The sequence below is a fragment of the Lampetra planeri genome, chromosome 1 (genome assembly GCF_965212315.1).
Source record: "Lampetra planeri chromosome 1, kcLamPlan1.2.h2, whole genome shotgun sequence".
NCBI lineage: Eukaryota > Metazoa > Chordata > Hyperoartia > Petromyzontiformes > Petromyzontidae > Lampetra > Lampetra planeri.
The window spans coordinates 38,687,752-38,714,940 of NC_136107.1; the positions used below are offsets into that span (position 1 = coordinate 38,687,752).

Consider the following 27,189-nt stretch of genomic DNA (forward strand, 5'->3'; position numbering starts at 1 on the left):
CGCGTTGCCGCGGCAACGGGTAGGGACGCTGCACGCGAAGTACATGGAGTCAGCTGTTACACAGTGCACAGAGTACACGTGTTAGCTGGTACACAGAGTACACGTGTTAGCTGGTACACAGTACACAGAGTACACGAGTTAGCTGGTGCACAGCACACAGAGTACACGGGTTAGCTGGTACACAGTACACAGAGTACACGGGTTAGCTGGTACACAGTACACAGAGTACACGAGTTAGCTGGTGCACAGCACACAGAGTACACGGGTTAGCTGGTACACAGTACACAGAGTACACGGGTTAGCTGGTACACAGAGTACACGTGTTAGCTGGTACACAGTACACAGAGTACACGGGTTAGCTGGTACACAGTACACAGAGTACACGAGTTAGCTGGTGCACAGCACACAGAGTACACGGGTTAGCTGGTACACAGTACACAGAGTACACGGGTTAGCTGGTACACAGAGTACACGTGTTAGCTGGTACACAGTACACAGAGTACACAGGTTAGCTGGTACACAGTACACAGAGTACACGGGTTAGCTGGTACACAGTACACAGAGTACACGTGTTAGCTGGTACACAGCACACAGAGTACACGGGTTAGCTGGTACACAGTACACAGAGTACACGGGTTAGCTGGTACACAGTACACAGAGTACACGAGTTAGCTGGTGCACAGCACACAGAGTACACGGGTTAGCTGGTACACAGTACACAGAGTACACGGGTTAGCTGGTACACAGAGTACACGTGTTAGCTGGTACACAGTACACAGAGTACACGAGTTAGCTGGTACACAGTACACAGAGTACACGGGTTAGCTGGTACACAGAGTACACGTGTTAGCTGGTACACAGTACACAGAGTACACGGGTTAGCTGGTACACAGTACACAGAGTACACGGGTTAGCTGGTACACAGTACACAGAGTACACGTGTTAGCTGGTACACAGTACACAGAGTACACGTGTTAGCTGGTACACAGTACACAGAGTACACGGGTTAGCTGGTACACAGTACACAGAGTACACGTGTTAGCTGGTACACAGTACACAGAGTACACGGGTTAGCTGGTACACAGCACACAGAGTACACGGGTTAGCTGGTACACAGCACACAGAGTACACGGGTTAGCTGGTGCACAGTACACAGAGTACACGGGTTAGCTGGTACACAGTACACAGAGTACACGTGTTAGCTGGTACACAGTACACAGAGTACACGGGTCAGCTGGTGCACAGCACACAGAGTACACGGGTTAGCTGGTACACAGTACACAGAGTACACGTGTTAGCTGGTACACAGCACACAGAGTACACGGGTCAGCTGGTGCACAGCACACAGAGTACACGGGTTAGCTGGTACACAGTACACAGAGTACACGTGTTAGCTGGTACACAGTACACAGAGTACACGGGTTAGCTGGTGCACAGTACACAGAGTACACGGGTCAGCTGGTACACAGTACACAGAGTACACGTGTTAGCTGGTGCACAGCACACAGAGTACACGGGTTAGCTGGTACACAGTACACACAGTACACAGAGTACACATCTATATAAAGTATACACTGGGTACGTAACAGTGAGTATGCACATTGCAGGATATGCACACGCACAGCCGCCTGAACATAATGTCGTGAATCTACGGGACCCCTTTTGGCAATATCAAAAGTATATATAAAAAAAAACTATAATAAGCCTTACCCTTTCTGGCAATTAAACAGGAGGTGTTTGAGATGTTCAAACACCAAATATGTATACCTATTGCAGGGCATTAAGTCGGCATTAACCACACACACTTCTGGCAAAACATGCAAACAAAAACACATGCTCTGATAATAATGTTACATACCGTGTCAACCCATATGGTTTACCCCGTATTCTTGTACAGGGAAATTGAGTTTTAATGTCCATACGGCGTACAGCCGTTTCAAGACGGGCAAAACCTATTTGTCTGTCCGTGGTTCTCCCTTGTGATGGGACTTTGTAGGATGAACGTTCAGATTTATAAGGGCACCGGGTGACCAATAAGGTCTGAATTGGTCTGTAATGAGGTAGGGTAAGCGGTTGACAGGTATGTAGCAGAGGTGTGGACTCGAGTCATGTGACTTGGACTCGAGTCAGACTCGAGTCATGAATTTGATGACTTGCGACTCGACTTGGACTTGCATAACAATGACTTTGTCCCACCTATGAGATGTGGACTCGAGTCATGTGACTTGGACTCGAGTCAGACTCGAGTCATGAATTTGATGACTTGCGACTCGACTTGGACTTGCATAACAATGACTTTGTCCCACCTCTGGTATGTAGAGTATAGTGTAGTTTACGCGTTGTCTTCGACACCGATTGTCCTACACCAGATCAAACAGCCTTCTCTTCGCACCAAGCCTCGTCCTGTGTCACTGTCGTTTTCAGGAGCTGAGGCGGCGAGTCTCAACTCGGCCTTAGAGACGCGACGATGCCCTCCCTGGATGAGGACGACCACCAGCAAGACGAGGAGGAGCAGGGTGGAGACGTTGAGCAACAACAACAACAGCAGCAGCAGCAGCATCAACAACAACATCAGCATGAGCAAGAGCAGGGCTTGGCGAGTGATGGGGATGCGGTCCAGCTGCAAGTGCCCAGCAAAGACATGAGGCCACTCATAGCGCTCATCATTGAGAGGCAAGCAGCAGCAGAAGCAGCAGCTCACGTCAACCCGAGTGGACAGAACAAAGCGAGGGTGGTCCAGATGAGCATTATGAGACCTCCTTTGCCAGTGGCAAGATATAGTAATGTGTTTTTACCCTTTTATCTGGCAACAAAACTGATACCTTTTTACAAGGGATCATGTTTGCATTTTGACCACAACACTCGTGGTCAAAATGCAAACAAAAAAGACAACTCTGATAATGTATGCACTGTCCTTGAAATTGATTGGTCCACACCCGAGACAGCTTTTCTTAGAGCCTAGTCTCACATGGAGTTGAGCGCCTTTTGGCGTCATCTATTACTATGGTCCAGATGAGTTTTAGAGAATAGGAGTCACAAGGCATCAGGACCACCCTGTACAATATACATCGGATTATATATCGTTATACATTGTCATACATTTATACGTATGTTATGCGGATCAATGAATTGCTTATCTCTGAGCGTCATCATCTCTGCTATTTTTTTTATAGATTCGAAGTGACAGATGAGAGTGAAGATCAAGTGATTGTCTCTTACCAAGGTGGTAATGTCTATAGCGTAAGTACAAAACAATGGAATAAATAGATGATTCAATCGCTGGATAACTAATCATAAATATCGATTCGAAAAATATATATAACTTTTAAAACATGCAATTTATGCAAAACAAAGTATTATTTATAAAAGTATTTTATTTAAATAATTGCACACTTTATAGCGTATTACCGACGCTGCAAATAAATTACATTTTATTCTAATGAATCATAGTTAAAATTATTAAACTGCACCTGAAGAAATCTTGCACGCTTAGAACAAATGTATGATGATTATTCCAGCAGGAATTGTGTTTGTGATATAATGGACCCCTAATGGCTTGACATATGTGTTACAGGGTTCCTTCTGCAACAACATGATGCATGGGAAGGGACAGTATGTGTGGGCAGATGGTGTGGAGTTTGAGGTACTATTTTTAAATACAGATTGCTTATTCATGCATTATATACACACAAAGCATACAGCACTTAATTAGTGACAAATAACGAAGGTACATATTGGTATACCATATTGTTTACTTAGATTTGAGGTTTTCACTGCCTTGATTACAATTTTATTTTCAATTTTGTTCGGGTTTGACTGCATGTGTCACCAGTTGTTGCTTCAGCCCTTCCACCCGGTCTCCATAGACTAGAGGCAAACGGTGCATTATGAGTGGGCTGGTAACGAGATGATGAATGTTACCAGTGAGTAAAGATGTAATGCTCACAGACTGTGACACTCCGCTTGATCTAGACCAGGGGTGTGCAACCAAAACATCAAGAAGAGGCATTTTTTTAGAATTCGGTAAAAAAAACCCTCAATAGTTCAAAATCTGCTGTGCATGTCAAAACGCGATGGTGATCCTTTATAAATAACCTCACGAAACAGTCCTTAAAGAGCCGCAGCATGCTGCTGCAGAGGCACAGATTGCCGACCTCTGCCCATGGTAAACTGGACTCCCGTGGTAAACTGAATTTCTATGGTAAACTGGACTTCCATGGTAAACTGGACTTCCATGGTGAACTGGACTTCAATGGTGAACTGGACTCCCATTTTAAGCTGGACTTATATGGTAAACTGGACTTCCATGGTGAACTGGACTTCTATGGTAAACTAGACTTCCATGGTGAACTGGACTCCCATTGTAAGCTGGACTTCCATGGTGAACTGGACTTCCATGGTAAACTGGACTTCTATGGTCAGGGGTCGGCAACCAAAACAACAAGAAAAGGCTTTTTTAATTTCAAGAGCCGCACTGCAGTCCTTAAAGAGCCACCGCAGACACGAAAGTTTTAAGTCAAAATTTAGACAAAGTGGGTTGTGTAGCAGAAGCAGCAGCAGCAGCAACAGCTGCAGATGATACAATTGCATTCACCAATTAAAAACACACAGTTTATGGATATCAACATCTCACCATTATGACTCATCAACAGGGTGACTTTTGGCTGAATGCAATGGTGGGAAATGGCACCTACCAATGGCCAGATGGAAGCAAGTACACTGGCAACGTGGAGAATGGGGTGAGGCATGGGCAGGGTACCCTGACCGTGTCAAAGCCCTTTGTTTCATACAGTGGACAATGGTATGCCAGCGAGAGACATGGCAAGGTAAGGCTATCATCGTGGTTTTTTTTGTTTACATTGAAAGTTGTTGATGAAAAGTCTAGACCGAATGTGAACCCAGTTATACCATCAAAAATGCAGATCCGTGAATGGTCGATGGTTGAAGGTGGTGTTTTTACTGGCTTAGTGGAGTTATCTTTGAAATATAAAGGTGATACGGTTGATGTCGCCTCAGCCAATAGCAAGCAGAGCACCAAGAATATATATTCTGGCTGCTGCGGATTTTATTGGAGCAACCGGTTTAATTCATGAATGCAGAAGTGCGTTGAAGCTCATCATCGTTGACAGATAATGGGGTGGTTTGCTTGTTATGGAATGGATATAGCACACGATAAATAGCACAGACGAGATCAATCTCTGAGTTACACCAAACATTAATGGACATTTGACCACATTTACTGACTCTCTGGCATGTACAGTTTGCAACATTACAAATACATGAGTTGGAAATAGATGTTTTTTTTAATTACTCATGCAAAATATGTGGTTGAATCAGCATTTGTTATTGCAATGAAAAAAATGCTACTTTGCCAGTATAAGCACCATGTGTTAAGTACTCGAGAGCATTGCTGGTATTTAAAAGTTGTATATCATTTTACTCCGCAGGGAATTTTGTATTATGATGAGAAAAAGGAGTCTTGGTATTGCGGAGAATGGCATCACAACATGCGACATGGATGGGGAATTAGAAGGTAACGAAAGTTTAATGCACCCTTTCCATTATTTGTTATCTAGAGAGCACTTTAACAAAACAAAACATTTGAATATAACTTCGTAATGTAGCATCTGCTTTAAACAGTTCACATTTTTCAGAATACTGCCAAATACGATTTTTCTCAACTTTACAAATTATTTAATTGAGTCTTGTGAAAAGAATAACATTCTAATTGGTGTAATTTTTTGGGGGGAAATGCACAACTCATTAATATTGTAAATGTTGTGGATTTGCTATCCAACGAATTGGCATGTTCTGTTTATACGACAAACCTTACTAATTGGCTGTGTCGGGTGGTGGCGGGTTTAACGACACAACCCAAAAAAATACATTATGAACTCATTCATAATCAATTAATCTTCTCTGCTGCTCAAAATAGCAACTCGTAATGATGGAAAGCGACACAGTGAGAAAAAGAATACACAGTGAGGACGATTTCTGAATTGACAATTGTCCTGTCTTCTCATCCTGCAGGTACCCTTCAGGAAACATATACGAAGGGCAGTGGCTGAACAATGAACGGCATGGGGAGGGTTGTATGAGGTGGGTCACATCGATGCAGGAGTACAATGGCCAATGGAAGCACGGAAAGCCGGTACGGTTGTTCACTCTTTCAGCTTGCTTGCAAAGATGTCTTCACAAAAATGTAAAAGGGCATTTATGAAATGTCTAATTTTATGTGGTACGAAGAAGACCCATCGCACAAAATGGGACCAGTTTCACATTCACGAATGCGTTGAGTTTTTATTTTACTCTGTAACGAGTTTAGCATGTAATACAAAATCCTAACCATACACTTGAGCAAGTCTGTGTGTGTGATCTCTTTTATGGTAAGTTACAATGAATAAGGGTTAAAGTTATGTATTGGGGGTGCCGCGGTGGTGAGATGTTAACTACCTTGCCTGGTATACAGGAGGTCGTGGGTTCGACCCCAACTCTGACGTCAGCTGTATGTTTGGAGTTTGCATGTCTCTTTCCCCGTGATCGCATGGATTTTTCTCTGCTCTGGTTTTCACATATAAAATCAACATGAGTTTAGAGTATTTGGCTGCTATAAGTGTAAGAACGATTCTCACAACAAATTGTATCGATTGGCTATGTTTCATTTTAAATCGCATCAAACATCTTCAGGTCAGAACTCAGGGAAAAAAATCTGGCCAGATCAGGACATGGTTAAACCCAAAATTAATTTCGCAAAATCAAATGTGCTGCAAAAATGCATTCATTCATTCATTCATCACGCATAGTCAGCGAAGGACCGCTGCCACCAATCGTGTGACCTCTTGTGGCACGCACCGGTGTCTCGAGTGGTTTGTTTGATCCACGGATCATGCGGGCGACCACGGGGACGGTGCTATTCCAAAATCGTGTGTTAAATTCATCATCATCATCATCGTCGGCCATAGTCTGATTCAAGAAACGTGTTCATCTTCTTGGTTCCCTTCTACGTGACTTTACCGAAAGAACCAAGAAGATGAAATAAAATAATAAAAATAAAACATAATAAAATAATATTTTATGTTTTATTTTTATTATTTTATTATTTCCCTTCTACGTGACTTTATCGGAAGAACCAAGAAGATGAAATAAAATAATAAAAATAAAACATAATAAAAGAATATATTATGTTTTCTTTTTATTATTTTATTATTTCCCTTCTACGTGACTTTACCGAAAGAACCAAGAAGATGAATCCCTGCAGTCACGAAAGCTTTAAATCGAAACGTGTTCATGTTTATGCTCTCTTGTGTTATTCATGCTCTGTGCTGCCGGTCACCTTGCATTACTACAGACCTCTGGGCCTGTGGCCAGCAGCTGTGATGTGAACAAACCCGAACGTAAAGTGTGCACGTGCGTGTCTTGTGCAGGACGGCAGGGGGACACACAAGTGGCTGGTGAAGCGTGTTGGGTTCTCCCAGTATCCAATGTGCAACGAGTATGATGGCGAGTGGGCAGCCGGGCACCGCCACGGGCAGGGAGAGTTTCTGTACGCGAGTGGGGCACGGTACAAGGGGGAGTGGAGTCAGGATCGCAAGCATGGCTCGGTGATCATCGAAAAACAACCACACTCAATGCATCTTCAAGAACACATACGCACTCAGTTTCGTGGATATGAATTATGCCGTGTAGGAATAACGTCACAATGTTTTCGTCTCATTTACAGGGAACGTTTACGTCCAAGAGCGGTCAAATCTACGAAGGATCTTTTGTGGGGGACGTAATGGTAGGATGTTCTCAAAACACTGTGGGTGAGAATGGACTTTCAAGAGCAGATGCATCTCTTCCAAGTAAGGAGTCTCAATGTTTATTCCAGATCCCACAGGCCAGGTCCTGACACCATCATATTCGATTAGGATGTACCAATGTGCCTGCCACCCTGCCTATTTCATTTAATTTTAATTACATCGCATAACATGAAATAGGTATTACATTTTGATGAGCACTGCCTCGATGCTAATTTGAGAATGGAATCACTCTTCCTTAAAACTCCTGCTTTACAAAAGTGTGGCTGTGCCGTTTTTTTATAGTAACATTTATTGTGACAGCCATGTTAATGTTTTATACGTAGAAAAACTTACCTACTAATTGTAGAGGTTTTTTTGGGTTAAATCGTGTAAATATAAATGTGTCGTTAAACCCGCCACCACCCGACACAGCCAATGAGTAAGGTTTGTCACGTAAACAGAACGTTCCAATTCGTTACTAGTACAGCACACCGGTGTGCTGGAGAGTAAATCCACATTTACCATCTGAGTACGACGTTTCGCCAGTAATTACAACCGGCATCATCAGGCGACAGCCAGATTTGTGGAGAAATCCTCCTTAAATAGAGGGGGTGGATGTGATGGCGTCACTTGTGAGCCCCTCACATCAGAAGGCAGCACTCACTCATAAATGCATATAAATGTCAATGGGTATCCATTACTGCTTGAGTCAACGTACACTATGCTTGCACTGGTCGCGAAAGCCTACGTGTTAAACCGACTTATCTACTCGTTCACCTGATATTTTGATGAATCAACTGACTGTTCCGTGCGCTTTATATGTATTGCCAAAAAGGCACGTGCAGACAACTATTGTATAATACTGTACCTGAATTGGTTTTAGATCTTTGTTTATAGTTGTGGAAAATGTAATTAATTCAATGTAAAACAGAGACGTTGATTGGTCATCCAGCACTCACTGATTCACTCCAATCACTCGCTCATCGGCGCCCATTTAAATAAATGTTTAGCTCTGATCTCTTATGTATTTACGTATGTTGAACTTCTTTCGCACTGTACTTAGCCAACCGTGCTAATCGGAGCGTGCGATTACAACTGTGATAGTGCCGTTTGTTGCTGACCGCCTGACGGTGTTGGCCTTTTGGGTCTGTGCTCAGCAACTGTGATAAAACATATGTGTTTTGTTTACAGCAAAACGTCACTTGGAGGATAAAGAGAGCACTGCGGAGGGAGGGGCAATGCTACAGAGTTCACACGTGGATCTGGATTTGGCACGGCTATTGCAAAATTTTCCAGCTGACAAGAGGGAGGCTGAGTACACACAGGTACTGGTAACAACTGATTATAGTATTGTCATGTATCCTTTATACCAGTTGAGAGCTCATTGAGATCAAGTCTTTAACGTGTAAATTGCGGCGGTGGCGTAGCCCAGAGAAAGCGCATTCATTGCAGAGGTTTGCGGTTTTTGTGTTTCAGAATTGCTTTTCGTGTTTACAGACTTAGTGCTGCTTGGAAGCATACCTATACCTCAATAGGGATTACCGTTGCTACGGCTATTTTAGTACGAACAATCGACAGGAAGTACAAGAATGGGCTTGCATAATGTGCATGCTAACGTACATTTATTCATTAACCCCCCCGACTTCGCGCAAGAAGAGCGCACGAGTGTTGTCACCACATCTACACCTCTATTTAAGGAATGAAACAGGTGGGCTTCTCCACAAATCTGGCTGTCGCCTGATGAAGCTAGTTATAATTACTGGCGAAACGTCGTACTCAGATTGTAAATGTTGTGGCTTGGCTCTACAACACACCGGTGTGTTGTGCTAGTGACGAATTGGCCACGTTCTGTTTACGTGACAACCCTCACTAATTGTCTGTGTCGGGTGGTGGCGGGCTAACGACACATTTACATATTTACGCGATCTAACCCAGAAAAACGTCTTATGGATATTGGTCGCGAAAGCCTCGCGACCAATATTAGATTCGAAGCTTTGTTTGTGTTCCCCATTGTTGTCGTCTCCAGGTGCAATTGGTGGTGCTGCAGCACATGGCTGCACTGCGCAGAACGTACAGCAAATACAGCGGGCTGGGTGTAACGCACTCCCCAGACAACACGTTCATCCTCAGTCGGATGCAGTGGTGGCGTCTCCTCAAGGACTGTCGGGTGCATGTCGAGGGCCCTTCCTTGGCACAGGTCGACCGTCTGCTTTCCAGTAAGGCACTCACGGACATTGCGATGCCAACACAAAAACACTGGGAGTTGCAATGAGAGACGGACACGGAACACATGGTCGTTTCACAGGGAGGGTGCACTTGGTCGGCTCGTTGGCACGTGTCAGCAAGGGGATCCATATCAGCTACAGGATGAATTAACTGGGTGAGTGAAATCAAATTATGCAGAAGTTAAATTTCGATTTAAAGCTTTCGTGACTGCAGGGATTCATCTTCTTGGTTCTTTCGGTAAAGTCACGTAGAATGGAAATAATAAAATAATAAAAAATAATATAACATAACAAAATAATTCTCACGACGTTTCGGCCACAACGCAAGCAGGACGGCTGCTTGCGTTGTGGCCAAAACGTCGTGAGAATTATTTCGTTATGTTTTATTATTTATTATTGTATTATTTCCATTCTACGTGACTTTACCGAAAGAACCAAGAATATGCAGAAGTTGCAAAGGTGATACTAATTGAATGACCTGGAGGATGAATGGGAAGCTAGACACAGACATGTACGTGATTGTTAAGTTTACAAGTAGGCCCAAAGGATATTTGTGAGACGCATACAAATATGGCATGCTGACATTATTATGATGGAATATAAACCTGCTGCATAATGCGTGCTACGTCTTGTTTGTATCCCATAGCTTTTGAAGAACCCCTAGATCAGATCCACTACCCTAATAAACGACTGCTCATGAGGCAATTCTTGAGCAACTTGACCACCCTGGGATACCACATGTATCACACGGACTACGCGTAAGTCTCCCGATTGCAACATTTTGTCATTTTATGTATCCACAAAAGCCTTGGATTGTGATGTTTGGCAGATTCCTTGCTTAGAATATTTAATACCTACATCACAATTTCATCATACGGTAGTCTATGTGATCCACCGATACCTATATATATAATACACACGTTTTATATGATACACAGTTTTAAGCCTAACCCATATCCAGGTTTAATTCCTCACTGAATGTTTTTGTTCCAGCGTAGTCATGTGACCAGTAGCGGCTGCCAGAGAGAGATGTACTGCATGTGGTGGGGTGCTGGGTATGGAAATATTTTCGGGGTCACAGACCCAGATAGATCCGGCTAAAATTTAACTTCCAGTTTTCCAATGTAATGCTTTATGTTTTGTGCTGTTTTGTGCAGGGGCAGGAGTGGTGAACTGGCCTGGTGTTTGTCACAGCTCATGAATAATGCCATCCTCCCGCACGCATGCACCATCAGGGGTAAACTACCCATTCCACTCCAGTTCCCTTTGCTATTCTGAAGTATATTCTGCTTTCACACAACATTATTGTAACGTTAAGCAAAACATTATGTTATGGTAAATTCCACAATGAACAGAGCTTTTCACTTTGGAGAAGCTTCATTGTTTGAAAAGCAAATTAGCTCTTGAAAAACTTTGCCATGTTCTTTAATCACATTGGGTTTATACAGCGTGTCAGATTGTATTCACCCTTTCCCATTCCGAGACGTCTGTAAGCTGCAGGGTGGGTGTCCCGTACACCGCCGAATCTTGGAACGGCATAGCGTTGTTGCTTTTAAAGACGTTACTCACCGCAGAGAACTGGAGAAACACGACCGCACTTTACGATAGCTGGCACCAAACTGTGCCACGCCCTCCCACATGACCTTGTGGGAGCGCCAGTACCGATAGTTATTTATTTCGTTTTTAAAGAAAAACTGATGACGTACACACATGTCATCAGAATGGGAAAGGGTTACGTGTCACTGTGCGTACAGGATCGGTGTTTGGAGAGGCTTGGCGTGCCCAGACTGCTCTAGAGTACGCGTCGAAGAGCTGGGATATCTACAGCAGCCTTTGCAAAACCAACTTATATTCCCCGCACGAACCAATTCTCACTGCACGGAACTTCTTGTGGATGCTGCAGGTAAATACGCAGCAAACATGCGCTGTCCTGAGGGTGCGTTAGGTATGACTCTTTATGTCTGTGCTAATAGATGCATAAAGTTTAGGTGTCTAATGGTATACAGTCCTTTACATTATGGATATCTTTGCAACAAATTTAGAATATATATTTATACGAAGCTTCATTCATGTTTCCAAATCAATATATCGGTCACAACACTTGAGTAATTGTCATTGCACAGAAGTTAACAGCTCATTCTGACTGAAAGGAACCAGGAATTAGCTCTGTACACCCGATATGACCTTTAACCTTGGTGAAAAAAATATAACAAGATTTTCACCGCTGTAATTGTATTGGGTTTAAGAAGCATCTGAACTATCTTGCCATTCCTCTTTGTTTTAGATTTTCATAGTTGTTAACATTTTTGTAGAAAATTAAATCTTAGCACACAATTGGAGTGGTCTGGTGAGGATCTAAGCTCTGAAAATTCACTAGGATGTTCAAGTCCACGATCGAGCTATTACAGATGCTTCACATTACACGAATACAAATTACATTGATAATTGTTTTTTTACCCTTTTATCTGGCAACAAAAACACAACTCTGATAATGTATGCACTGTCCTTGAAATTGATTGGTCCACACCCGAGACAGCTTTTCTTAAAGCCTAGTCTCACATGGTGTTGGACCAGATGACGCCAAAAGGCGCACAACTCAAAGACAATGCAAAAAAGGTGTCAGTTTTGTTGCCAGATAAAAGGGTAAAAAAACAATTATCATATTTTGCTACTGGCAAAGGAGGTTCCAATGGTACAAATTACATTTATAGCAAAACACTGCAAAAAAATGCAGCATATATATATAATCAGAGCAATTCTACCAACCTATTTTTGTTCATGGATTGTTAATATAACCCTCACAATATTTAATTGTATACCATCAGCTGTGGGCCCACCAGGTATGTAGTTCACTGCCCCCTCTTGAGTACGGACACACTTTGACTAAACTTCAGTCTTTTATTGTTACGGCATCATAATTATTTTCCGTGTGGTGCAACACAAAAGCATTGTGATGATTAACGTTATTTATTGAATTTAGACCTTTATTTATTATTTGTGTGTGTATATATATATACAATGTTCATGAACAGTTGTATGTATTTTCCACATATATCCCTATTCTGTGTGGAAATGTATGTTTAACAAGGAATTTAAGCTCATCTCCAAGTCACTCTCAGCAGAAAAAGTCGTGGAGATTTTGAGTCTGGACAATCCGGCAATATCAGATGGGGCGTCCTGCAATCTTCAATACGAGGTATGTCAATTGTGGCCACTTCCATCACACGCTGGCTTTCATACACATGTAGAGCCGACACGAGGTTGGGGGGGGGGGGGGGTCCGTCTTTTATTTTCCCCCAGTTCCCACTTGCCCACAGCCCCCTCTCAATCCGTTCCCCGCCAGAATGCCCCGAGCCCCCCTCCTGTATCTCGCCTGCTCCTCCCTCCTTCCACTGTTCCTGCTCCACTGCCCCCCTCCTTTTGGTGGGAATCCTCTCCATGCCCTTTAACCCACTGTCCATCTCCATTCCTGCCCCTGACAACAACCGCCATTCGCCAGTAAGTGGCGGTGACATCACCACGACGCTTGTGCCAGGCCATGTGCACTTGGAGGCCACGTGAAGTGTCGAACGCCCGCTGGCGGGAGGTCACGGGGCAGACCCAGATGCCACAGGTCGATTGAGATGACTGGCTGACCACTGACATCCCTTATATACACAACCACTACTTGTTGTTTAACATTTTTAAAGCAAAATTAATAACACAGTGACATTTTTTTTGGTTAATCCGTGAATATAAATTCATTTTATTCTTATGGTATATATTTTCAAACTTAATCTGTTAAATGTGTTATGTCACCTGGAGAATCCCTTTAGATGCAACATCTCATTTGCAACGGTGCCCAAGGGTGTCAAGTGATTCATATGTAGTATGAGGCACCCTGCCCACACCCAGAGGGTAACACTATTTCCACAGTTGTATGTTGAACTTCTTTCTTACTGTACGTAGCCAAGCACGCTAACCGGAGGTGCGGGGGAAGGACACCAAAACTACGCCATTTGACCAGAGGCCAGATGGCGGGGGTACTGTTTATGGCAGATCTTGGAGGTTGTCCCATGTTGCCTGTGTTGCAGCTGGCAGGCGGTAGAGCGTTGGCGAGGTGGGGTGGTGGCACATCTTGTGCAATTATACGATGACCATCGCACCTCAAACACGTAATTTGTCGATAAAAATAATGGCACGCTAACAAAATCTCTCCTCTGGAAAGTTGTACGGTCGTGAGGTGGATTGATGTGTTCCGTGTTATTTTACGTCCCTATAGCTCACCTTTCTGGAGTTCTTTGAGGCTCTGGCACTATGTGCCGAGGTGAGCGTGCCGGAAAGGTCGGATGGCCGAGCTGCTGTGGAGCCCTTGGCTCACAGCTGCAGTGGTGCACGTGCGAGATGGAGCCAGAGGGAATCGGAGCCACAGCAGCGATGGGGCCGGTGGAAACTCGAAGAGCCGCAAATGGCTCTGCCAGTGGACAAGAGTCAAGAGTCCACTACGCAAGAATTCACTACGCAAGAGTCATCACAGGCTACAACCCGAGAGTGGAGTCCCACGAATCGTTGTGCGTAAAGTCGATCGTTGTGCGTAAAGTAATTTCGCACCCTTCGATTAGCACGGTTGGCTACGTATGGCGCGGAAGAAGTTCAACATACATACACACGCGATGCTCTTTCCAAAAAATTTTACGTGCACTTTTTTTATTCTGGCAAATTGCCCGATGATGCTGGATGTAATTACCAGCGAAACGTCGTACTCAAATTTTTTTTTAAATGTTGTGGATTCACTCTTCAACACACCGGTGGGCTAAAGTAGTGAACTATTCGTCTTTTGTAAACGTGACACATTTTTTACTGATTGGCCGTGTCGGGTGGTGGAGGGTTGCGACACATTTATAAATAATGCGATCGAACCCAAAAATCTTTATTATGAATAATATTGGTCGCGAAAGCCTCCGTGTTAAACTGAATATTCGTTGTATTGTACTTCTATGCTCCCTGCCTTCACCAGCACTGACAAAATTGTAGGGACAGATAACCGCCACTACCTGTACGGTGTAGGCAGGCCCTAATCTAGCAGTGGATTGACAAAGGGCTGGAGGTTAGTGCTATTTACATTCATATGTCGTAAATGGTATACAAACGTCCGATTAAAATTATTTGAATCGCAGAATGCAATTCATGTTTGTTTTGCAGATGATGATAATACTGTGGTTCAAGATGCCTGGAAAAACCAGCTGTCCGCATTTTTTGTGGAGAAACTGTTTGGAGCATTTGAACGTAACGAGGCCCTGAAAGCTGCGGCCAAAAAGGAGCAAGACCAGGAGGCTGATCGTGCTTACAATGAAAACATCAAGGTCCGGCAGGCATGGTACGTGCACACAGAGGCACGTGCAACGAGGTGGTAAGGTGGCTCAAGAGATCAGAGCTATCACATGTTCACTACCTCGCCTCGTATGCAGGTTGTGGGTTCCATCCCGACACCGACATCTGTATGTTTGAAGTTTGCATGTTCTCCCCGTGGTCGCGTGGAATTTCCCCCCGGATCCTCATTTAGAACGACGCGTTTGGAGTATTCAACTGCTGTACATTTCCACGTAATAAGCCACTTTGTTGAGCTATCATTTGCGGCCAGGTCGCTTCTGGAAAAACGAGCGATATAGCTTAGTGGGGGCCTTACCTGGTAAATAAAAAATAGAAAGTGTTTTTACTGCTGAGGTCCTGGGTTCAAATCCAGCCAGCTGCCTGTGAATAAACCCAGTGCTCAAGTCGTGTATGTTAATGGTCTCAACCTAGTCATCAATTACTACACGAAAAAAATAATTACTTCATTTGGTTACATTTTGCCTCTGACAATTATATCAGTTTGACCATCGTGTAATGAACCTGATTCTTATATGCAGGGCGAGTGTAAAGTACTGCCCTCGACTGCGTGTGGACCAGACGTTCCCCGAAGGGATCTCAGACGTAGCTCTGTGATGTTCGTTTCTGTGGGCCGTTCTCTAACGTGAAGCGTCGTACTGCTCTCCGCAAAAGATCAGAGTGAAATTCTTCATCTCGGGACGTGATGCCGATAGCACAAGCTGGATATAACGGGGGAGGATTTCAAAAGATGTAAAATGTGTTGATTTGAAGCTTCCGTGACTGCAAGGATTCATACTCTTTGTTTTTTTAGGTAAAGTCACGTAGGTAAAAAATCTAATAAATGATTTAATTTAGTTTTTTTCATTTATTTTATTAGATTTTTTACCTACGTGACTTTACCGAAAAAACCAAAGAGTATAAATACATGCTATTTCATTGGTTTGTTCCAACAGATGTATTTAAAGAGCAACACTTATTTATTTAGGTCAAACCTAATACGGATGTGAAATGTAGTTCTCATGATGGATAGAGGTCATCATCGGCCCTGATCAATGAATGCACTGCTGGATGAATGTCTCCCCAAATCTGCTACCCCCTCTCACAATCTTGCGAAGCCTCCATATTTTATTTAGTTGTTTCTGGTTTTAATCGTTTCTATATTTCTATTAATCGTTTATATTTGTTTTTCCCCGCGAACACCTCACGGGTCCCCTGTCTGAATGTACTAGGGAGCAGAGAATGGCTCTGGAGATGGAGGCAATGCACGCTGTGGAACGAGACGGACTAAACGAACAGGGAGCAACTCTCCCGTGGGAGGATGGGGCAATGGTGCGGCCCGATGAACCTCCCAGCAAGGAGCAAGAGAGACCCGCCAACTCCCCAGCTGTTACAAAGTCGACGTCTGCGGTGAAAGTTGCTCTCAACTCGAAGCCACATTCCGCCAAGGACAAGAAGAAAAAGAAGTGACCACATTCGTAGTCCCTTTGATGTATTCTTAATAATGTTGATTTTAAACAGCCTTTATTAAGAAACGTCTCAGTCTCAAGAATATTTTCACAAGGGTCTTGCATAGGAATGTTCGGCAGAAATGTGTTGACCTTTTTTTAGTTTTCATGTGTTAAGAAATTGGCATTCTGAGAATCCCTATGCATGTAAGGAAACAATGGATACAAGTCAACCAAGGCAGGTTTACAAGACCCACTTGCTATTCTGCTGTCTGCAAGCCACCTCAGACGAGCTTGTGAAAGAGTTTCAACACTCAAAATAAGCGATTCAGCAAAAAGTTAAACTACGGTCCAGTCGATTCATGAATTAGTTGACAATTTTATACAAAGACTTTCAAGACCAATGTTAAGATTCACAACACGCCACAGCCACAGCTGAGCTTCTGGTTGTAATCTCCAGCGAAACAGCGTATACGATTTGTCAAATTATTGCTTGCTTTTCAATGTTCCGGTTTGCTGAAAAACAAATTCACTTGGCACATTTAACCACGTGCTCTTTCGGGTGGTGGGGGGTTATATTTAAATCTGAAATTATACCTACATGATCTGACTGAAAAATAAACGAATTATGAATCGTTTGTTTAGATACATTATTGCATATGGCGAACTGAATTCAGGATTGATTTTGACAATTTTTTGTCGTAACATATTTTGCATGAAAAATACTCACTGGAATAAGAACCACATAATGACTTAAAAGTGTCAAATGTCCAAAAAGTGTAAAGCACAAGAACGTACACAGTAACGACAGCTTGCTGCACCCTCTGTACATCGTGCAGGATTATAGCTCCATGGCATCTGAAGACGTTGAACCTTTGCCTTCATCGTCTGTGGATAACAGAGCAAGTTACAGATAAAAAATGTATTAACATTTATAATTTTAAATGCTGTTTAAAATACATTTGTAGCCCTAAGACCGTTTCAGATCAGTTAATTTCTAACACTTTCAAGCTTTTTACGTTGATTTCACACACCAAGTCACCATAGTCATTGCACTGCTTCCAAGCAGGTACACGCTTTGGTTAATTGCGCATAGCTCCAACCTTCGATCATGCACCCATTGTGGAAGTATGGATGCGATGCCTCAAGAAATGGAATCCAATAACCACAATGTGGCTATAAATCAGGGCGCCACAGTGGCGAGATGTTAACTACCTCGCCTGGTATACAGGAGGTTGTGGGTTCGATCCCAACCCTGGCGCTTGTATATTTGGCGTTTGCGTGTTCTCCTTGTGGTCGCGTGGATTTTTCTCCGGGTCCTCTGGTTTTTCCCTCCACATTTAGAATCAACGTACGTTTAAGAGTATTTGGCTGCTATAAATTTCCAGATGATAATCATTTGTGGCCAAGTCACTTCTGAAAGAGAGTTATATAACTAAGTGGGCCTTACCTGATAAAATAAGAAAAAATGGTTGAGTTTTCTTGTTGAGATTGTCTTAAATTTGAGCTATAAATTGAAAATAAATGAATTTGCCGAGTGGACACCAGTTTGCATGAATGCAGCTGTTCAACCGACATCCATTCCTTAATGTCACATCCATTGGAAACACTACCATAGCCTGGCGTAGAGAGAATTTTAATGCAAGTATGGACCATTATTGTTGTCATTATGGTACAATTAACAAATCAGCTCCGATGTGACACATTTTAAGATAACCCGGTGCGCCAGTGGGCGAATCCAGTGCCGAGATGGCTATTACTGCACATCGTTTTACTCGTAAACACCGACACCTGGGCAGATTATATTATCAGTAGCTCCATGTTATTTTTTCCGAATCTTATATTAACATCGTGTCACGCTGGACACGTCCATTCCAAATTCTCAACAAGCAGTGCAAGTGTAAGTAAACCAGCCCAGTGAAGGTGACAATAGAGAATTACCATTGAGATACCGTCAAGTGCCCTCATATCCACACTCATAGAGATGTTTGTTGCATTACAGTCAAAATAAACTTGATTCCTGTTAGTTTTCATAACCATAATAAAAAAAATGAAGTTTAATATGATGCTTTTACAAAATGGGGCCTTTTTTTGCCAGAGTCAAAGTATGAAAAAATAAGAATAGGTTTTACCCTCTGGCAATAAAACAGTTTTGTTAAGATGTTCAAACACCAAATAGAAATCTTTTGCAAGCAATAAAGTTTGCATTGACCACACACAGCACTTGTGGTGAACATGCAAACACTCTTAGGTTTTTTCGGTAAAGTCACGTAGGTAAAATAATAATAAAATAATAAAATAAAAATAACTAAATTAAATCACGACGTTTCGGAGGCAACACAAGTCTCCGTCTTCAGGTGGGACCGTCACAGCCAAATTTACTGTATCAAGTGAAGAGAAATCCAAGAGACAAGTTCTTAAATACTGGTTAAGGGGGGGGGGGGAGGAGCTTCTCTAAATGTGGCAGTTGGGGACTGGGAGGGTGGGCGGGGCTAGAAGGGGAAGGTGGGCGGGGCTAGAAGGGAAGGTAGGCGGGTCTAGAAGGGGGTGGGCGGGGCTAGAAGGGAAGGTGGGCGGGGCTAGAAGGGAAGGTACAGGTGAAGAACCTCCACAGGGATTACGGCCGATGTTGGCTTCCAAAACCAAAACAATAGCAGCACCGTTAAACACGGTGGATGTCAACAACTCGGTAAAATAGACTAGTACCTGTCAAATAAGATGGTACAAATATGCGTAGTTAAATCTTTTTTACATGGTTAATAACATCTTTCCAATGATTGCAAACAAACATGCTCTGATCATATACGCATTGTCCTTGACATTGATTGGCCTTCTTTCGGGCCTAGTCTCACGAGTGTCAGACAGTACAAGGACAATGCACTATCAGAACATTTATAGCTCGGGATGAGCGGCTACAAAATGGGACCTGTTTTGTTTGCTAGCATGTTAACCACAAGTACGTGTGGTTAACGTGAACTTGATTCCTTACAAAAGGTTTATTTTTGGTGTTTGAACATCTTAACACCTGTTATATTGCCAGAAAGGGGCAAAATCTATTCTTATTTTTATGATGCTTTTATGTTTGAAATAATAATGAAAGCTCTTAAGTTACACTTACATCGTACAGGACGTGCATTGTCGCGAGGCTCGTTGATCCAGGGACTCTTGCAGCGAGGGCACACGCGAGACCGATTCCTCTTGAAGAACTTGGCAGAGCACGGAGCGTGGACCTTCACGCTACAGTTGGAACAGACTTGGCCCTGCAGTTCAGATGGCAAGGGTGGAAGCAGAGGGCAACATCAAAAATGTAAATTCTGTCTGTACGTCTGTCTGTCTACAAACTGAGAAATGTGCACGGCTGTAAGAAGAGCCAACCGTTCAATGGTGCCAGCTCGGGGTGCGGAGGTCAATGTGTGCCAGCACTTCCATCTCCACACAAGCTAGCTTCATTATTTAAACTCACTACTCTAGGGGACGTCTGGCAAAAACGTTACCGAGGTGCAGCGTGTACTCCGGCCATCCTCGCAGCAGCGGCTTTTGGTTGGCCATCGAACAAAGATTGTCACCGCATCGCGCACTTTCGGATGCGCTTCTGCGGCCGTCTAGAATGCTCTTCCTTCCGATATTAGGAAACCACTGGAGCTATGCACTTTTAAATCTAGATTGAAAACCCATTACTTGAAAAACACTTTTTGTGTTTAGCTTGTCCTTCCCTCGTACCTCCGATTAGCGCAGTTGGCGACGCACAGTACTATTAAAACCATTTCTTTTTCACAAGCGATTTTTTTTATAAAACTAGCACAACAGACGGTCACATTACAGGGTTACGCTGGAAAGATACGCATACACAGGCCTGCGTAAAACACCCAGACCCACCTTCAGAGCGATTTTGTGACAAAGGTAGCAGATCTCAACATTGCCGAAGCGGCTACGAATGAAAGGATCCATTTCAATGAGGCAGCGTGGGCTTAAACTTAAATATCCATTTTCCTGCAACAAAAATGCACACACAGTTCTGGGTTACACAATTGCATGCTGAAAATAATTGTTAAAAAGCGTTGTCAGTAGTAAGCGTTGCTTAAACCTCTCCCTTCCGATGACGTATGTAGCCAACCGTGCTAACTGGAAGTGCGGAATGCTAATCAGAGGTGCAGGAAACTCTATACAACTGCATTTACAAACGATTATTTAATACTTTTAAATAAATATTTATTTACCGTACAAATTATTATAACCAATGTTTATTTGTCTTATTATAATTTTCATGTATTTAATAGCTTATTTATGCATTTTATTGAGGGTTAATCACGATCATTATCTGCAATTTTTTTGTATTCACGAGCATCTCAGAAGCGTATCCCTCACGAATAACAAAAGGCATAACTGTACAAGTCATGAGACTGACGAGAGATGGTCGTAATTCCTACTAGGGGTCGGCACGGTTTGGCTCAAACCACCAAACCGCGGTTTGAACCGAACCAAATCGGTTTGGTTTGGCTCTGTTTGAACTGGTTCGGTTTGGTTTGGGGCTACGAAAACCGACTCGGTTTGGCTCGGACAGGGTGGAACCGGCTCAAACTAGTTTGGTTCAAGCCAACTTAAGAGGTTTGGTTTAGCTTAGTTTGGTTTGGTTTGGTTTGGTTCAGTCGTCGCTGGTTTGGTTTGGATTGCTCAATTTGAAACCAGTTTGAGTCGGTTCAAACCGTGCCGACCCCTAATTCCTACCTCTCTGTATCTCCGCTGGGGGCTCTTGTAATCAATGTGATCAAGTGTGGGAAGCAGGAGTGGAGCGGTTGGCGCCCTGCACTACAAACCCGGTGCCACAAGTTAAATTCCTGCTCACGGCCACCACCAGTGACGATTATTATCTGAACCTGTCCTGGGGCTCCCCCGAGGTCGACTCAGCCTCAGATTAGTACCTGCTGCGATGCATAAGCATCGCCACTGCGGAGACAAAGGCGGCCAGGCATGGTGCAGGCCACCCAGTCCCTCGTGTGCCGTGCCGGCCTTCATAGGTGCTACTCGCTAACAGCACTTGCTCCTACAGTCTGTTAAGGCTACACGGTGGTGGGGGGGGGGGGTCTTTGTTTGTGATGGCTCTGACAGGGGTTACCATGCATAGCCACTTGTCTTGCACCAGGCGCTGCAGCAGCAACTCGGCATTGTCCTTCTTCATCTTCTTGCACTGCAGCTGGTCAACCAGGTTCAGGATGTCCACAGAGGAGGCCATACCTACTCCGCTGTCGACTATTAGCTCCATCTGCTCGCACGTTGCTCAAACACAGAACAACAAAGAGCACCTGTGTATTCATAATCAACGTTTTTGGGTTTAGATCGCGTTATTTATAAATGTGTCGTAACCCTCCACCACCCGACACGGCCAATCAGTAAAAAAGTGTCACGTTGACAAAAGACAAATTAGTTCACTGCTTTAGCCCACCGGTGTGTTGAAGCGCGAAACCACAACATTTACAAATTGTAAATGTTGTGGTTTACAAATTGTAAATGTTGTGTTTTCGCGCTTCAACACACCGGTGGGCTAAAGCAGTGAACTAATTTGTCTTTTGTCAACGTGACACTTTTTTACTGATTGGCCGTGTCGGGTGGTGGAGGGTTACGACACATTTATAAATAAAGCGATCTAAACCCAAAAACGTTGATTATGAATAATATTGGTCGCGAAAGCCTACGTGTTAAAGCACCTGTGTAGCTTGTGTAGTGACACATGGCCCAACAATAGTGCATTTGTCGTTTATATTATAACAAGTAGCACTGCCCGCACATTTGCACGGGATGTAACTCAAGTGAACTGTAAGTGACATGGATTTCTTGTGATTTGTTTCCCAATGACACTCGCTGGCCTACTTTCAATCAACAACAATATGACATTAATAACACAACCATGGAGAGACTTGCTCACACTCCAGGAATGTGGAATTGCCACTGCTCGTCCATGGCAGCCAGCAGAGGTGGAAACCATCCAACCAGCACTTGCTGGAACAAGATGATACTGCCGTCTGGTCTACAACCCTGTGAGCAAGCTGTGAAGGGGATAACCGTGCAAGTATGATGCTGGAACTTAATATTCTACCACCACCACCACCACCACACTCACTGTTTTGTTGAAGAGTTCAAGCTCAACCTCTGAGTAATCAGAAGCCAAGAGAGTGATTTCATTTTGTTCGATATTAATCTGAGAAAGGAAGACAGGCACAGCAACGTTGTTACGCTGTTGTATTCAACGTATGTTCAGTCGTGCACGTAACTAAACATGCATGAAAATCAAGACAATACACCTTACTAATAGGGGTTTTCCCCTTTTTTCTGGCAACAAAACTGACACCTTTTGCAAGGAATCGTGTTTACGTTAACCACAATACTTGCAGTCAAATGCAAACAAAAAACAATACTCTGATAATTGATGCATTGTCCTTGAAACTGATTGGTCCACACCAGAGACAGCTTTCTTTAGAGCCTAGTCTCATATGGTGTTCGACCAGATGACGCCAAAAGGCACACAGTTCAAAGATAACGCACTATAAGAGTAATGAGAGCTCGGGGTGAGCAGCTACATCATGGGACCTCCTTTGCCAGTATTGTGGTTAATGTATTGTGGTTAATGTAAACATGATTCCTTGCAAAAGGTGTCAGTTTTGTTGCCAGAAAAAAGGGGAAAAACCCTAATAGTATATTTTGGTACTGGCAAAGGAGGTCCCATGACAATACACCTTTTCAACTAAAAGTAGGATATCATTAAAATTCGAATCAGTCCGTTTTTTTTGTGGGTAAGGCCCACAGCGGGATTTGTGGTCGCACTCGCATACACAGTCTGTTCTCCTATAACGCGGTAGTAGCTACGTCCCCGAAGAACACCGTGTTATGGAAAAATCGCGTTATAATAAATAATGTATAATATAGGCTAAGGCACAGTCCGCGATAACACGTGCGATGCGTACGCAGGCTGAACAAAGACTGAGGCGCGTGGATAGCATCGAGAATAATCCCGCTCGTTCCTACTCGTGAGATGTCGTTCTGCTCACTCGATCGCATTATATCCAAGTCACATCCGCATTATAAAATAAAGTGTTCCCTAATACATTCATTGCGTTATATTCAACTCACATTATGACAACACGCGGTGTTACAGGAGAACAGGCTGTATTTGATACCACGGCTCGGAGATTAAAAACAATTCAATCCAAAAGACAGATTCCCTCTTTTACACCCCTCTTAAGGGGTGGCTCTCGGTCTAAAAAAGTTTGCCTGGAAAAAACTGTTAACTACTTGTATTTTACCAGGTAAGGGGCCATCCATTTAGTACGTATGCAAAAAGTTGTCAAAACTTGACCCCTCCCTCCCTCCCTGTACGCACGCGTACTTTTTACACCCCCCCCCACACCTGCGTACGTACGCTTGACACACCCCCCCCCCCCGAATCCTATAGAACGGCCAATATTTAATCCATGCAGAAACGATCAAGGATTAATAATATTCACGTGTTTTAGCAAACAGATAGTCCACCACCGGACTATCCAACTCATTTGAAGGCCAATGTAGACAAATTATTATGGAGGCTTCACCCGCCCCCCCCCGTCTCCTATGCGTATGTACATTTTCAGTAGACCCCCCATACGCAAGCGTACACAATTGGGTTAACCCCCCTCTACCTCCTCCATTCGTACGTATTAAATGGATGGCCCCTAAGGCCCACTGAGCTATTTCGCGCTTTTTCAGAAGCGACCTGGCCACAAATGACAGCTCAACGAAGTGGCTTATCACGTGGACATTTATAGCAGCTAAACACTCTAAACGCACGGCGATTCTAAATGTGGAGGGAATAAACGGAGGGTCTGGAAAAAAATTCACGTGACCACGGGGAGAGAGACACGCAAAATCCAAATATATAGCAGGCATCACGGTCGGGATCGAACCCACGGACTCCTGTATACCAGGCGAGGTAGTAAATGTCTGGCCACCGTGGCACCCAAAAAGGCCAAGCTCTTCCAACAGCAGTGTCTGCAGGTGACTCACCAAGGCGTAGTGCGTTTTCCCATCCTCCTCAGAGGATCCCTTTTGGATTACCATGAAGAAGGGCTGGATGTGGTTGTTGATAACGCCAATAAATGCATCCAGCTGGTCATGTGCATAATGTTCTGCGAAAGGGACACGCATTTCGGGAAGCATTCAGTTGCGTAAAGTATAAGAACATGGGAAAAAAAAAACACCAATGTGAAATATTTATCATGAAAGTTCGATGTCATTATTTGTTCCCACTGGGTACGACGCTTTACATAAATTACACATTTGCTCCATACATGTGCTAAACACAGAGACCATGTTCTCACCATAGACCTCCCAATTGACAACAAAGAAAATTGCCCTTCAATAAAACAACTCTAAAATCAGAAGGTGCCCGACAGCATCCGTTGATTTAACCATCTTGGCTGCCAAGTTTTCGACGCCACCAAAAATAAACAGCCCTCACCTTGTAGAACCATACATAGGCTGTGTTTCATGCTGCCCAATAAGACTTAGAGATTGTTCTTGAGAAGGAAATAAAATACCTTAAAGTTATGGTCAACCTATGGGTTAATAAATTGTCAAAAACAGCCGCTTGAGAACTTCTAAGTGCAGGGTAATCGTAGACAATTTCTTGGAACCAAAAAGTTTGTGGACGGAGTCTAGAAGAACCTTGGCTGGCTTACAGACATGCCACCACCGCCCAGCTAAAAACAAATCTCGGAACTGAATCGTAAAAGAAAATGCGTCCAACAAGTTATTGAGTTTCGCCCTCACCTTTAAACAGGCGACAGCATTCATTGTGCACTTTGACAGAGCTGGCAATGTCCAGACACCCGTGCGCCATCATTTTTTGAAGGAACAAGCGGTGGCTGGAACTCATTCGTTCTTGCGCTGCCATGACGCCCAAGCTCCTTCCTGCAGGGCAACACATTTTTTTAAAACAATGGGACAAAGCAAATTAAATTAAACGCAGAAATTAAAATGCTAGTCACGTATTCACGAGGGCTGGTATCATCCTGGGTTTAACCCAAGCTGGGTCGTGCACGGTACTGATAGATCTGGACACAGTCCCATCAGTGAGCTACTTGGGCAGGCGAGGCTGCGTTGGCTGGGGTCACGTAGCCCGCATGCCAAAGCAGCTTCTGATCGGCCGGCTAGATGGGGCTAAACGTGCACGACAAGTGATACGAAAGGATCTAGAGCTGAGTGGACTTGCCGATGACCGGTACCAGCGGTGGTCAACATCGGCCTCTGTGGAGGAGGCTCGTGAAGGACGCTGCTACTGCTGCTGGGCAATCGGAGGCAGTCGTCCTCCACCAACAACGGAGGTCAGAGGGCATGCAGCAAGTTGGCACTGTGGGGGGCACAGCTGGTGCATCTGCCGGTCATCTCAGTCAAGTCAACCCATGGCACCCACGGGGTCTGTCCCATAACCTCCTGCAAGCAGCGACCCTTCGACACACCACGTGGCCTCACGGTGCACCTAGCCTGGCACAAGCGCCGTGGTGATGGCACCTGTGTGCCTTACAAACATTGCCAGGCTTGCGAGTTGTCCGGTCGTTGTTGTTATCAGGCTGCGAGTGGCCGCTAGAATGAAAGGCCGCGCTCGTGTACACTGTAACTGTATATCCTAAAGTAACAAATAATAAAAATAAAGGCCGCCTTGAGCGAGAGGCGACGAATCGAAGACGAACCAGCGCGACCGATTTGCCACGTGCCCGAGTGGTGGTTGTCACGTGCCCGAGTAGTGGTGGTTACGTACCCGAGTGGTGGTGGTCACGTGCCCGAGCGGTGGTGGTCACGTGCCCGAGTAGTGGTGGTTACGTGCCCGAGCGGTGGTGGTCACGTGCCCGAGCGGTGGTTGAACTCTCTTGGCGCAGTCCGATGGTCGTCGAACTCTGAGCGGCTGTTGCTGTCGTCAGATCAGAGGGTTTCCCCCCACCCGCACCCCACTCACTTTCGTTTCTTCGCAGACACACACGCAGCGTGTCTGCTCTCACATTCTGTCGTGCGCGGGTGTTTGGTTGTGACATAATGTCTGTGGCGAAATGGGATTTGTCAAGTTTGGCGGTGTGGAGATGAAATAGGAATGTGGCACAAAACAGAGGAATGTATTTGAAAATGTATTATCCCCTGTGACAACCATGAAAGTGGTTTGACCCAATTCAGAAATACCCCCCCGTGAAAGGCATGACAATGGTATGACCTGAATTGCGTTATTGGTTACGTAAACCAGACTGGCTTGAGATGTAGTTCAAACAAAGATCCACCCTTAACGCGAACATCATTCTCATGGACATTTATGCCATCCGCTTTGCCGATATCCCGTGGGGAATTGGAAACGGGAGAAATCGTGGCCTACGCAAT

General features: G+C 44.1%; 2 protein-coding genes across 6 annotated transcripts; one reads left to right on the forward strand and one right to left on the reverse strand.

Annotated features, from left to right (window-relative positions):
* The first annotated feature begins 3,172 nt into the window (after positions 1-3,172).
* Positions 3,173-18,861, forward strand: LOC144722255 (radial spoke head 10 homolog B-like). Its single transcript, XM_078600352.1, has 16 exons — positions 3,173-3,240; positions 3,575-3,643; positions 4,653-4,826; positions 5,448-5,533; positions 6,031-6,151; positions 7,425-7,601; positions 7,721-7,844; positions 8,973-9,106; positions 9,808-9,997; positions 10,653-10,764; positions 11,164-11,243; positions 11,761-11,909; positions 13,095-13,202; positions 14,268-14,556; positions 15,188-15,362; positions 16,585-18,861. The coding sequence occupies exons 2-16, from the start codon at positions 3,593-3,595 to the stop codon at positions 16,820-16,822; spliced, it is 2,208 nt and encodes a 735-aa protein (XP_078456478.1). The 5' UTR covers positions 3,173-3,240; positions 3,575-3,592; the 3' UTR covers positions 16,823-18,861.
* Positions 16,860-26,724, reverse strand: NSMCE1 (NSE1 component of SMC5/6 complex). Of its 5 annotated transcripts, none has more exons than XM_078600394.1 (9): positions 26,645-26,724; positions 26,585-26,600; positions 25,597-25,737; positions 24,832-24,953; positions 22,916-22,993; positions 21,914-22,060; positions 20,677-20,790; positions 19,919-20,060; positions 16,860-17,688 (listed from the first exon to the last, which is right to left on the reverse strand). In XM_078600394.1, the coding sequence occupies exons 3-9, from the start codon at positions 25,718-25,720 to the stop codon at positions 17,642-17,644; spliced, it is 774 nt and encodes a 257-aa protein (XP_078456520.1). In that variant the 5' UTR covers positions 25,721-25,737; positions 26,585-26,600; positions 26,645-26,724; the 3' UTR covers positions 16,860-17,641. The 5 variants fall into 5 exon arrangements, with proteins under 5 accessions (XP_078456520.1, XP_078456510.1, XP_078456496.1 ...); XM_078600384.1 differs by having other exon boundaries at positions 16,860-16,999; positions 17,599-17,688; positions 26,585-26,722; XM_078600370.1 differs by having other exon boundaries at positions 26,541-26,721.
* Between the last annotated feature and the right edge of the window lie 465 nt (positions 26,725-27,189).